Source organism: Notamacropus eugenii, chromosome 5 (assembly GCF_028372415.1).
Source record: "Notamacropus eugenii isolate mMacEug1 chromosome 5, mMacEug1.pri_v2, whole genome shotgun sequence".
Taxonomy (NCBI): Eukaryota; Metazoa; Chordata; class Mammalia; order Diprotodontia; family Macropodidae; genus Notamacropus; species Notamacropus eugenii.
In genome coordinates, this window is record NC_092876.1 from 276,363,393 (window position 1) to 276,377,671 (window position 14,279).

The 14,279-nt window shown below is 42.9% G+C and overlaps 1 protein-coding gene across 1 annotated transcript in view; it reads right to left on the reverse strand.

The window, feature by feature from the left end:
- Positions 1–14,279, reverse strand: part of SORL1 (sortilin related receptor 1) — a 224,599-nt gene that overhangs the window by 50,623 nt on the left and 159,697 nt on the right. The window contains exons 24-25 of the mRNA XM_072612918.1: positions 10,069–10,191; positions 2,631–2,750 (exon numbers count right to left, since the gene is read on the reverse strand). Coding sequence (XP_072469019.1) covers positions 2,631–2,750; positions 10,069–10,191 — 243 coding nt within the window. The remainder of the gene's footprint in view (positions 1–2,630; positions 2,751–10,068; positions 10,192–14,279) is intronic.

Consider the following 14,279-nt stretch of genomic DNA (forward strand, 5'->3'; position numbering starts at 1 on the left):
TGCAAGGAGAAGTAGTGTGGCATTGTGGGTAAAACGTTGGACTTGAGGTCATAGAGACTTGAGTTCCAGGCGATTCTTTATCTGTGCAACTACAGACAAGTTACAACCTCTCTGTGCCCACACAACTCTTTAAAACTAAGATAAGAATGAGAGATAGCATTTATGTAGCACTTTATGGTTTGCAAAGTGCTTTAACAGGTCCCTGATGAAGTTAAAATAAAATTATCCTGATTTTCTAAATCATTTTAAAACAAGTAGTATTTCCATCTTCACCTTCTTGCTATATCTCCTACAAGACCACCTCATACGGCAATGTGCAAATAAACCCACTACAAGATTTAATATGGTATCATCACTGGCACTTAGAATCCATCAGGTATCTTTTAAAAATGCATTTATCTCCAGGAAAGGGAATAAATGTATTTGTCATGGTACATGAGGTATTATCCCAGGAACAGTGATTCTTTTACATGATTTTAATTTATTAATTTAACATGTCTAATAACCTTGCCAAATGGCTCATCACATTTTTCTCTTCTTTCATGAAAGAGGTGCTACTAGTCCTAGAATGTCTTCACATCAACTAGCAGACATTTTCTAGAGCTCTGTTTTGTTTTAAGCTAAAAAATATACATTGGGGAGGGGGAGGCAATCAGTTAACTGACTTGCCCAGAGTCTGAGGTCAGATTTGAACTCAGTTCCTCCTGACTCCAGGGCTATGCTCTATCTATGGCCCCACTTACTTGCCCCTAAACTAAAAATTCTAATCTGCTCCTTGTTTAGCCTTTCCACAGCATTAGGTAAATGAAAAACATCTGGCCAAGTGCCATGGGTATCTCCAAATGGTGGTTCTGAAGGTCTGTGAGTGGTGTTGGTCACTGCCATCTCCAGTTTATCACCACAGACGCTGGAGAGCAGCTAAAAAGGTCACATTTACTAAAGCTTTTGTTCCAGTCTCAACTGGGCCTTCCCTCAGGGCAACAACACCTTCTGCCTTCCTACGTTTCCCTCAAGTCTCCATTAGCTGAATAACAGCAAATGAGGTTTCACCATTAGCCAAACATGAGCAGGGCCTTTCTTCTCTGCAGATGAATCATGACAATGAAAAGAAAGTATGGCCTCATTGCCTCCATAAGGTTCAATTGTTTAAAAGTTCACAAGGGTTGAGGCTAACTGAAGGTCAGCCTGACCTGACCTATTTTCTTTGGCTATCTGATCACAGCTTAACTTCTTGTAGGAAATGGAAAGTCATGCGCACACATCTTAATGAGCTCCCATCTGACCTCAGACTATTTCAGGAAGTGGGAAAGAGAGAGAATCCTCTTAGAAAAGTTTGGAAGGGCAGGTCCTAGAACAAGACTTCAGTTGAGGGAGGCAAGAGCTATGATTCCCTCTATCATCACTGCAAGAAAAAAAAGGCAAGGAGGGGGGATGTAGAAGGCAACCCCCAACCCCAACCCTGCCCTGAGAAATGAAGTCATTAATTTATTTCCAAGCACAGGCATGTGAGCTAAAACACAAGTATGAGTGATAGGATGATGTTAACAAGATAGTCGGTCATTGTACAATTTGCAAACAGAAATGCCTAAGGGTTTCCCACTAATTCATAAACTTGTCACACATCCAAACAGGGGTTTCCTAATGATGGTCATGCCTTTCAGAGCTTGACAATAGTTCTGGTCCTGGGGCTTGTTTTCTTCACCCTGCTGTGAGCCCTGATACACACAAAGATTCTACACTGCTGGTCCTGGCCCACCAGTCCCAACTCTATGCAAAACATTCTGGTGAATTCCATCAAAATGTGCATCTGGTAGAGTTGCAGCTGCAGCCACAACCATGGGAAGTTACGTGAACTCAGACAGATTCTTCTGGTCAGGCACTTTAGCAAAGTCCACAGACTAACCCTACAGGTCAAAAAGCCAACACCGAACAGACTACAGTAATGAAGCAGGGGCAGTGAGATATTTGTTGAGAATTTACCATGTACACAGCACTGTACTAGATGGGGAGACCTACAATGAAACATCAGATAAAGTCCTTGTCCAAAAGGAAAGAAATCCAAAACAATGAACAACACAAAAGTCAATTACATGTAAATTTCAGGTGTATTACATAATATGTGTATTGTCCCCATTTGCACTTGTACTTCTACAGAGGACACACACGCACTTTCCATTTCCCATTTATATTTTGAGTTAGGTAAAAATTAAAATTAGCTCGGATTCTCCTGCCCTGGGACAAGGCAGGATGGCAAGGCTGCTCAGGTATTCTAGGATATGTAAAAGACTGAATTTTAAAGTTGTCTTAACAAAGCTGCTAATCCACATGCATTAAAAGGATAGCTGATGGTATCACTTAATGATAGGTGATTGATAATAACAGGTGATGATAATCATCTAATTCTGCTTGAATTAGCAGAACTCTTACAGTGTTTAATGTTTATACATACGTACATATATAAACAAACGCACAAACACATGCACATAGTATTAATGTTTAGATTTCACATTCTGGAATACACAGCCTAATCTTTCTCTTCTACTCTGGCGGGAAGTGGGCAAGGAGGTAAGCCTTTTGAACCACTGACAAATAAGGATACCAATGGGTCCTTGGTTCCACGAGCCACTCACCTGTACAGTTGGCTTCATCAGACCAGTCCCTGCAGTCATTGTCCCCGTCACACACCCAGGAAGAGCGGATGCACATTCCAGAGGTGCAGTTGAATTCATCACTTCGACACTGGTGAGCTTCTAAAGGGGAGAGAGCAGGACAATGAAATGAGAACAAGAGAAATCCCTGATCAGGTCAGACCAATGAACCCTGTACTAATTCTTTTGCCTCAGAGAGATTCTGTAACCTCAGCACAGCTCTCCTTCACGATGAGCCTAAACTTTTTTAATTCCTTAAGATTAACCCCATTACAGGATCTATTCCCCATGAGTTTATACAAATTTGTTTTGAAATTGTTTACTGTCCCTGTCACTTAAGGGGAATGCACTCCCTATTATTACATACTACCATAAAAGGGCTGATAAGCTTGAGGTCTTTGTTATCAAATACTGGGATGCTATTGGCTGTCAGGAGTAAAGAACAAAGAAGAGGAGACGGTGTCAAGCATGGGTCCCTGCCCTACTGTTTCTTAGGTATTGCTTTTTTCCTGTATTGTCTGACAGGAGATACTTCAAGAACAAGTGGGCTAGAAGATAATGCTTGTCCTCTTCAGGCATCCTCAGTACAACTGGGCCTGGTCAGGATCAACCTGGATATGATGATGTCAACTACCACAAATATACAATCTCTGCCCTCAAGGTGCTTCAAGAGGTGAAGGCCCTCAAAGTCACCTAACCACTGAGCTCAAACAAAAAAGCAAAAAGCAAGGCTGAGTGACCTCAAGGCAGACTAGGTATTTTTTTTTTTTAACATCTTACTCTGTCCAGTCTGGGTTTAGGTGAATGAGGTGAAGTAGTACCTAATGAGGGGTAGGGAGCTCCTTGTTCCACACTCCTGGTTCCACCTCAGGTTTTTCCTGAGCCTCACAGATACACTGGAATGCTGCCTAGCTCCTCGGCCAGGCCAGGTACTTAGCTGTGTATTTTTTTCATTTACTTATGTTCCTATTTTCTTCTAATAGAATGTAAATTCCCTGAGAGCAAGGACTATTTCTAGCATAAAGCCAGCAATGCACTAGGTGCTAAATAAACCAGGGGTATTCTGTGAAGTTTGGATTCAAAGGGTCACACTTGAGGACCTAGAGAGCCACATGTGGCCTCGAGGCTGCAGGTTCCCTACCTGGTTTAAACACTTAATGAATGATTGTGCTATGTATACAGATTATGTACACTAAGATTTCTTCACATTAGAGTTGAATAACTGCATTACAATAAACTCTGCAAATGCTCTCCTACAGTGGTCCTCGTAAGGTGGTGGTGGTTTGCTTCCTTCTTGAAGAGGACCAAAATGACATCACCATAATGAAGTGAAATTTCAGTGTGTCCGACTATGGCTGATCAGACCAATATGAGCTCAGAATGCTCTACCACAGGTTGGGCATAGATAATCTGTGTGAACATTTGGGGTGGTTACTCTAAATTTGCACATCCTACGTTTCCTTTGTGTTATTTCAATTCTGCTTTGCTCATAAGAGCACAGGACCTTTTCTGATGTGGGCACACCATGCTGAACGGTCTTGTGCCAGTGTCTCCCATGCTGCACAATCAAATCCAAAGTTCTTGAGAGAGACCTTAAGAGTGTCTTTGTATCACCTTTTCTGCCTACCATGTGATCGCCTGCCCCATGTGAGTTCTTCATAAAATAGTCTTTTTGCCAAGCGTACATTTTGCATTCAAACAACATAGCCAGCCCATCAGAGTTGCACTCTCTGAAGCATAGTTTGAATGACTGGCAGTTTAGTTCGAGAAAGGATCTCAATGTCTGGTACCTTATCCTGCCAGGAGAACTTCAGAATCTTCCTAAGACAATTCAAATGGAAGCGATTCAATTTCCTGGCATGGCGTTGGTAGACTGTCCATGTTTCACAGGCATACAACAATGAGGTCAGCACAACAGCTCTGTAGACCTTCAGTTTGGTAGTCAATCTAATACCTCTTCTCTCCCAAATTTTTCTTCAGAGCCTCCCAAACACTGAGCTAGCCATGGCAATGTGTGCGTCAACCTCATTGCCAATGTGTACATCCCTGCAAAGTACACTACCAAGGTAAGTGAACTTATCTACAGCATTCAGAACTTCTCCATTTGTTGTAACCAATGGTTCCACGTATGAATGGTGTGGTGATGGCTGATGGAGCACCTGTGTTTTCTTGGTGTTGATTATTAGGTCAAAATTAGCACAGGCAGCAGAGAATTAATTCATACTTTGTTGCATCTCAGTTTCAGAGGCTGCACTGAGCGCACAATTACTGCAAACAGAAAATCATGCACCAACACTCCCTCCACTTTGGTCTTGGTTTGTAGCCTTTTCAATTTGAAGAACTTACCATCAATACGATAGTTGACCTTGATGCCGTGTTCATCCTCATTGAAAAAAATTGACAACATGGTTGAAAACATCATGTTAAAAAACATGGGAGCAAGCACATAGCCCTGTTTCACCCCATTGGTAACTGGGAAGGCACAAGAACATTGTCCACCATCCAGAACCTGGGCAAACATGCCATCATGGAATTGACATACCATGCTGATGAACTTCTCTGGGCAACCAAATTTTGACATAATTTTCTATAAGTCCTCATGACTAACAGTGTCAAAGGCCCTGGTTGGATCTATAAACCTTATGTACAGAACTCTGTTCTGCTCCTGGCATTTCTCCTGGAGTTGTCAGGCAGCAAACACCATGTCGACTATTCCCTGATCCTTTCTGAAGCCACATTGACTCTCAGGTATCTAACCATCTTTCAGGTAAAGGATCAGCCTATTAAGGAGGACTCTAGAAAGAATTTTGCAAGCAATGACTGAGAGAGAGAGCCCCTGTGATTGTCGCAGGACAATCTATTCCCTTTACCTTAAGGCATTCTTGAACTCCTGGGGGATAACTTCCTCTTGCCATAAAACCTGGAAAATTTCAGTCAGCTTTTGTATGAGTGTTGGTCCCCCTACCTTGTAAATGTCAGCTGGAACAGAATCAGCACCAGGTGCTCTGTCACACGAAAGGAGTCTAATGGCCCTCAAAACCTCTTCTTCAGTTGGAAGTTCAGCTCAGGAGGGACTGACTTCAACCTGAGGTAAATGGTCAATGGCCTCAGCATTTATTGATGATGGTCTGTTGAGAACACTATGGAAGTTTTCAGCCCATCTCTCTAGGATCATGTCCTTATCACTAAGCAGTGTGGCTCTACCAGCACTTAGCTGTGATGGGTTTTGGTCCATAAATAGTTTTCAGGAAATTATAAAATCGCTTTGGATTGTTACTATCAGCATAAAACTGAACTTCATCTGCCTTCTTACTGAGCCAGGAATCCTGCATCTCCCTAAGCTTTGCTTGTACTTTGCTTTTGATGGAATTAAATGCTGCCTTCTTAGAGATGGATAAACTATCCTGCTGGTAAATCCTGTGGAGTACTTGTTTTTCATTTAGCAGCTTCAGAATTTCCACATCATTTTCATCAAACTAATCTTGGTGTTTGTGAGTGTTCTGACCCAGATGAGCAAATACGGTACTGTACACCAGATCTCTGAAAGCTGCCCACTCCTTTTCTATTCCACTGTTTCCAACTGTGTGTTGGCTCAACTTTCCCTCCAAGTTAGCAACAAACTGTTCATGCTCAGAGAAGAGCTCTAATTTGTCGACATTAATTCTTCTGGCAGTCATTTTGCCTTGGGGGGTGGCACTTTTGATGAATGCGAATATTTAGCTTGGAAAGGATAAGTCTATGATCAGTCCAGCACTCTGCACCACACATTGCCTTTGTCACTCTCACATCTTGTCTGTCTCTTCTTATAATCACATAGTCTACTAAATGCCAGTGTTTGCTGCGAGGGTACATCTATGAAATTTTATTGCATTTAGGTAAATGGAAAACAGTGTTGCTGATGAGGTCATGAGAAGCACAAGTCTTCAGCAGTAAATGACCATTGCTGTTGCTGTTTCCAACTCCATTCTTCCCTAGGATTCCCTACCAAGACTGGTACTCTGAGCCCACCCTAGCATTAAAGTCAACCAGAATTATAAGCTTGTCTTCTTTTGGCACACTGATGATAAGGGCCTCTAGGTCTTCATAAAATTTTTCTTTGTCCTCATCAGGACTCACCATGATGAGAACACAGGCACTGATGATAGTGGCACAGCATTTTCCTGCAAGTGGAAATTGCACTGCCATGAGCCTGTCATTCACTCCTTTTGGCAGGCATACCAGCTTGCTGATTAAATTAGTTTTGATTGCAAAACCTATGCCAGTTTCATGGCGTTCCCCTTCATGGTGGCCACTCCAGAAAAATGTGCATCCAGCTCCAACTTCAGTAAGCTGGTCTTCATTTGCCAGCCTTGTTGCACTCAGGGCTGTTATACGGATGCGATACCTGTTGAGTTCTTTTGCAACAAGAGCAGTTCGTCTTTCAGGTCTACTGCATTTTGTGTTGTCTGTAAGTGTGCACATGTTCCATACACTGATGTGTTTCGACTGCATAGTGGGATTCCCTGCCTGCCGCGGTAATCAGGCCAGGGTTAGGTAAGCAGACAATTTTTAGGGCACCTTTTCTAGCCCCTTCCTCACACCAGGAGGTGAGCAATGAGATCCTTAAAAGGCTGCTCAGACACCCAGGGAGATGCCAACTCCCACTGCTGCTTCCAGTGAAAAATGACCCTATGGTCTGGGCCGGTGTTATATAATCAGCCTGTGACTAGAGTTCCCAGTGGATCCACACCTGCTGCTTCATCACTTGTCTGTTGTCACGTACCCGCTGGTATGGGTGATGTCTTTTGATTCATGCATAAATTCGATTTAAGTGAGGCAGAGTTGTCAGCCTCACTCTCTCCTCCAGTCATCATAGTCCAGTGGCAGGACACAGTCAAAACAACTGGCTCAGGATGCAGTGGATGACCTTGGTATTTTCAGTGTCTAACCAAGCTCTAAGTGCTCCACACTGCCTGTTTCATCTGTCTTCATGACCATTGGAACAAATTGTTCTCATCCACCAGGGGATGTCTTCATATGCTTGGGGTAGACACCCCGCCTAACTCACAAATGGGTTTGGGACCCCTAGGTTACCTCAACCTGATTTGGCCCGTCTGCTGAAACGGTTTAACAGGGTGTGGCTGCTGTGCATTCTGCAGCTTCTGGGGGGCACAGGTAAGAGTTGGGTGGAATAGGTGGACACCGAAGGTGGAAAGAGTGCTGAAAAGGGCTCAGCAGCCATCACACCAAAGGTACTGGTCCTCCCTGAACACATCCTACACCCCATCTCAGCTTGAGAGGCTGCACTGAGTGCACAATCATCTGCAAACAGAAAATCATGCACCAACATTCCCTCCTCTTTGGTCCTGTATTGCAGCCTTTTCAAATTGAACAACTTACCATCAGTAAGGTAGGAAGAGGAGGGTGCTATTGGAGAAGAGTCTGAGAAGTAGATGCCTCAGCACCAAGCATCTTGCCTTGTACAGAGGATCCATTCAACCAACCACCTGATGAATTCTCCATCTCCTCAAGTGGATATCCCTCTGCTAGGGCAGATTTCAATTCATCCATGCCTTCTTACCAAGCAATTCTTAAAATCATAGATTTGGAGCTGAAAGCATCTTAGAGACCATCAAGAAGCCATCCAACTTCCTCATTTTACAGATGAAGAAACTAAGGCACAGAGAACTAAAGCCTTGCCAAGGTCTTGTAAAAACATGGCTAATAAGTATCTGAGGTAAGATCTGAACTCAGATCTTCCTGACAAAAATTCAGTATGATATCCCCTACACTACGTCGTATATTGTCCATCTCTACAAATTCCATAGAAGATCCATCCAACATGATGAGAGAGGGAGAGGGAGCCTTCTCTCTGTTTGTTTTTCTCTCTTACTTCACTAACATCAGTGCATCATTTGGGCTGTCCATGTGTTTATCCCTCATCTAGGAAGCAGCCTACATCCTACCCCCAAAACACCATCCTCAATGATAAAATTTATGTCACTTCCACTATGCACATGCTCCACAGAGGTATGAGTCAGTGTATTTATACCTCCTAAATGCCTCCCCGTTGCCTTCTGATCCATCAGAGACTATGGTGTTCCATGATTCAGAGCATACCATCATCAGGAAAATGTTTTTTAACAAAAGATAGCCTTCAGTGCCAGGGAATAGTTCAAATTCAGTGAAACTACAAAGCTGCATAATTTCCCAGACATAATTTAGTCTCATTTTCTTCTCCTAGTCACAGGATCACATATTTAGAGCTGGACGGAATTTCTGAGGCCATCAAAACCCCTTCCTTTTATAGATAAGGAAACTGAGGCACCTAGAGGTCAAATGACTTGTCTAGAACCATACAGCTACCATATTTCACCACATAATCATTGTAGATTTTATGCCAAATTTTTTTTGCAGAACAGTGGGGTGTGACCATTATATGAAGTTTTTTTTTTAATTCTGTCAATGTTACTTAAAAAATCATTTATTACTAAACTGCCTTTGGTGAAAGATTAGAATGTTCAGAATGCTAGTGAATATATGTTAAAAATGCATACTGACAATGCACTTGCACTGAGAATTCTAGGCTCACAATATCCAAGAGATAACTGCATATTCATAAGCCACTAATGAATACATTGCTGCTCTGTTTACTTTTTCAGTATGACAAACAGAATTATATCATGCGACAATTACATGATCAAAGGTTATAAACCAATTTTTGGACTGGAAAAAACCCACCCTAGGTGCAACGATTGTGTGATAAAATACAAAGTGCCAGGCAGCTTTTAAAACCAAGTCTTTCTGATTGCAAGTTTAGCACTCTATTCATACACCATACCACCTCTTAAATATTTTCATCTTTACTTAGGGTCATTCTGCAATGTCTGTTCAAGATACATACATATACGGATGGAATATCTTAGTGGGCTGCCCTTCATGTTATAATCTAGGCAACATGCTATTCAGCTTCTTGGTTTTTTTCCAGTATTGATCAATCAACCAAACAACAAGTTGAAATTAAGTACCTCCTATGTGCGAAGCATTGTGGCAAGACAGCTACAAAGACAAATGAAACAGTCCCTGCCCTGAAGGAAAGTATGCTCTACTGATGATCTTTTTTGGAGAGCTGAAGATCTCAATTAGTAAGTCCTATAATATTCTGGGGTCAGCTAGTTGGTGCAAAGGATAAAGCACCAGGCCTGGAGTCAGATGAAATGGGGAAAAAAAACCCTTCACGTAACTCTAGGTTGTGTGGGTACAAAAGTGGTTTTAAAACTGGATGTAGAGACAGGCTATCTAATCTGAATAGAGCAGATTTTGGACTAGATGTTGGAAGCCCTATCTACCTAACAACCACAAGATATTCTTTACTTCATAGGGGAAGATATGGTCTACATCAATGAGATTTTCAGAAGTCAGACCTCTCTTTTGCCCTTACCACAGTGACTTTCATCACTATTGTCTCCACAGTCGTCCTCTAAGTCACATTTGTAGGACAGTGGGATGCAAGTTCCAGACTCCTGGCATCGGAACTGGGTGTCCAGATCACAAATGGTGGTAGCTAACAAGAAAGAAGACACAGGGAAGAGTTAAATGAGTTAGATGATGGGACCCTTCCCATCCTCAACTGACCCTGGAGAAGCACACAAGCTCTACACCCTTGGCAGGCAACAATACCCTGTGGAGACTGTGAGCATTGTAACTCACATTATAACTAGGAGTGCTACTCAGGCTCCCACCACCTATTTCACTCCTCCTCCCTGATTACTCAGTCACCAGATACCTGCATCTCATTCTCTCACCTCCCACCTCCCACCTCCCATTCTCTCATTTCCTCCTCAACTCTGCCCTAGCCCTGGTCCAATCCAACCATATTCAGCCCTTTAACTCTGCTTTCTGGAATTCTCTTTCTGTAGTGCACAAACCACTTCATCATGGACCAACCTTCTCCCATGCTTCTCCAATGTACCTGCACTCAATGAGACCTGGCTTCTGTTCCTTGCATCCCAGACCACCCTGTCCAGCACTGACTACACTTCAGACCCACTGATCCTGGAGGGAGAATTGGAATGCACCTTGCTTCCTACTTTCATTTCCAGGATCTCCCCTTCTTGTCCCTGCTCAGCAATCTCTCCTCCATTTATTCACATCACGGTGGCAGATGCATATCAGTTCCCAAGGGATTCTGCTTTCTCCTCTAAGGAGTCCTGTGCCTGGCTCATCATCTTCCTCTCTCCCCCAACTCTTGCTCTAACACCAGGGGCTTCAAAATCCTAGCAGATGCGCCTTCAAATGTGCCATGACCTGACTCCTCCACCCACCTCAACTATACACAGACAGTGGCATCACAGATCTCACAAATATTCCATTTCCTTGTTCAAAAACCCTGACCTCTCTCCAACTTTCGGTCCTTTCTCAGTCCTTCACTTTACTCTGACTTTACTTTCTGTTCCTCCTAATCTTTATCCTATAATTTACCAACTCCACTCTGAAATTCCTTACCCCACTGTTTTATTATCGCTCATAACTCACCAAACCCTGGGCCTAGGTGACTCTCACTATTTGCTTCCTCTAGTTGTATTAATGTGTTGATGAATAGGGTTGGATGAAATTGTGAAACAGTGTTGACTGGGTACACTATAAATCCATGCTACCCAACTAAAATTGAGTCTTCACTGAAACAAGGCAATCCTTTAATTCATCCTTATTTACTATCTCATTCATTACAGAAGTTATTCCAAACTTTCTTTTGTCTCTTCAAGCCTCCCATACCACCCCTTCCCCCTACTCTTTCAGCTGAGGATCTTGTCTCTTAATTTACTAAGAAAATTGAGGCCATTAAACATAAGCTCCCTCCTTTCCCCTTCTCTTCATCTTAAAACATCCTAACATCCTCTCTCTCCTTCTCTGATAATGGGGTAAAGGCCAAACTCTCACTATGTGCCCTCAATCCCATCTCTTTCCATGTTTTCCAGCAAGTTGTCACCTCAATCATACGTACTCTCTCTACTCAGTCCTTCCCTATTGCCTTCAAAGGTGTCCAAGTCTGCTCCATCCTTAAAAAAACGGTTTAACTTAAACATGCCATTCCCTCAAATTAACATTCTAACTTTCTCAGTCAAATTTCTAAGAGATGACAATACTTATTGCTTCTACTTCCTTTCTTCCCATTTAGTCTTCAATCCTCTGGAATGTGGCTTTCAGTCTCATCACTCAAATGAAACTGCTCTTTCCAGAGTTACTAGTGGTCCCTCAAATGCTGAATCCACAGACTTTGCTCACTCTTCATCCTTAACCACTCTGCAGCATTTGACAGTGGGGTCACTCTCTTCTCTGACATACTCTTTCCTTTCTGAGTTTGCGTTGCTATTTTCTCCTGGTTCTTCTACTACCTGCAGAATGTTTAAGAACATCTCCATCTCCTTTGCTGGCTCATCATCCATATCACAGTCCTAACTGTGGATGGCCAGCAAGTCTCTGTCCAGGCTCATGTCTCTATACTCTCACTCAACCTCATCAGCCTCCACGGGCTTAATTACCATCTCCAACCATGTAACTCCTAAATCTGCACGTCCAGTCCTAATCTCTCACTTGAACATCAGTCCCAAATCACCAGTTATGCATGGGATAATTCAAACTTGTGCCAGACGCATCTTGAAGTCAACATGTCTAAAACAGATTCTATGATCTTTTCTCCTGAGCTCTTCCCACTTTCCAAACTTCCCTATTTCTGTCAAAGGCACCACCATCCTTCCTGCCTCTCAGGTGTGTAACAACAGTTATTGTCCTCATCTCTATTTCTCTCTCTCACCCCACAGTCAATTGGCTGCCATATCTTGCCATTTGTACCTTCATATCTCTTGCTTTAGCCCTCCACCCCATCCCCATTCATGTAGCTACTACCTTAGCTCAGAACCTCAGCACCTCTCAGGTAGATAACTGCAACAGCCATCTACTGGACACCCTGCCTCAAAAGTCTCTCCCCACTCTAGTCAATCCCCTACACCAGGGGCTGGCAAACTACAGCATGCAGGCCAAATCTAGCTCCCAGCTTTGCATAGCCCATTAGCTAAGAATGATTTTTGCATTTTAAAATCAAGTTTTATTGCATTAAAAATGAACAACTATTCTTAGCTCATGGCCTATACAAAAGCAAGCAGGCCAGATCTGGTCCTGCAGCAATAGTTTGTGGACCCCTTCTCTATACAGCTGCCAAAGTGAGTTTTTTCTCCATAAGCTCAGATCTTATGTGACTCCTCTACTCAATAAATTTCATCCCCATTGCCTCTAAGATAAATATAAACTTCCCCTGTTAGTATTTAAAGCTCCTCCTGGCCCCAACCTATTGACTATTACTTCCCTTCTGATACTATTCAATGCAGCCCAACAAGCTCTTCTGCTCCTCACACAAATGCTTTATTTCCTTTCTCCAGAACTTTGCACTGACCATCATTCCCCCTGCCTGGAGTTCACTCTTTCCTCACTTTGCAGACTTCTCTTTCTTCAAGATGCATATCAGGTACCACTTTCTGCATGAAGTGATTTCTGATTTCCTTAAATGCTAGTGCCCTATCTCTAATTAATCTGTGTTTATTCTCCTTATATTTATTACTTATGGCATGAATAATCTGTACTAGTCTCCCCAGGTAGGCTGTAAGCTCACTGAGCTTATATATTTGCATATGTAGGACTTAGCCCGGTGACCTGCTATTTTTAGTAACAGTAGTAACTAAAGTCATCTTTAGTAGTCACTTAATAAAGTGTTAAGTGCTTGTTGATTGATACTACAACTCCCCATTTTATAGATAAGAAAATTAAAGTTCAGAGCAGTTAAAACGCTTGCCCAAGGTCACACAGGTAGGTAGTAAGTGACAGAGTTGGCATCTGAACCCGTTCTCTCTGACTGTAAATTCCATACTTTGCACTGAACCTCACTGCTTCTCTAGTTCAGGGTGGGGAACCTGCAGCCTCTGCTCTAGTACATTAATAAGACTTTATTAAGTGCCTATTATGTACCTAGCACTGGGAATATGCAGACAAAACTGAAACTTCAAACTCTACCACAATGAGCAGACTTGCTCTTTGAGAATGCAATTATGTGTACACTCTACAGGCGAACACAGACCTAAGTACACATAAAGAGGTGAGAGACTTGCTCATTTAGAGCTCCTGGGATATGTGGGCTGGAAGTGTAGGAGCTACCAGCCCCTCTGTTCTCAGGACACCATTCCAAGGGAAGGTGGAGGAAGTTACCAGGTGATAAATGTCTCTCCTCACCATGGATAGCCAGGTTACAGAAGGAGATGCAACAAACCAGAATCACCCTGTGATGAGCAATATGCTGCATGCTAGGGGCCTGCTGGCAGTGGTGGGTTGGCTTTGGGGGGAAGGAGCCAGTGTAGACATTTTGGCTGATTTGGAGCTCAAATGTGAGTGGGAGGCTGAGCCCGAACACAAAATGACAAGAGTGAAGGAGATGCTCCTGCAGTGCTCAAGTTCCTGGCACCTTCCTACTGAAAGAGTGCGTCTGAGAGTGCCCCTGAGAGCATCCTCCCTGTTTCCCTGCACACCAACCTTCAATAACTCTTTCACAAGCTCCCTTTATATCCCAGAGGGCACAAAGGTGGAGCCTGAGCTGCAGGAGCAGTC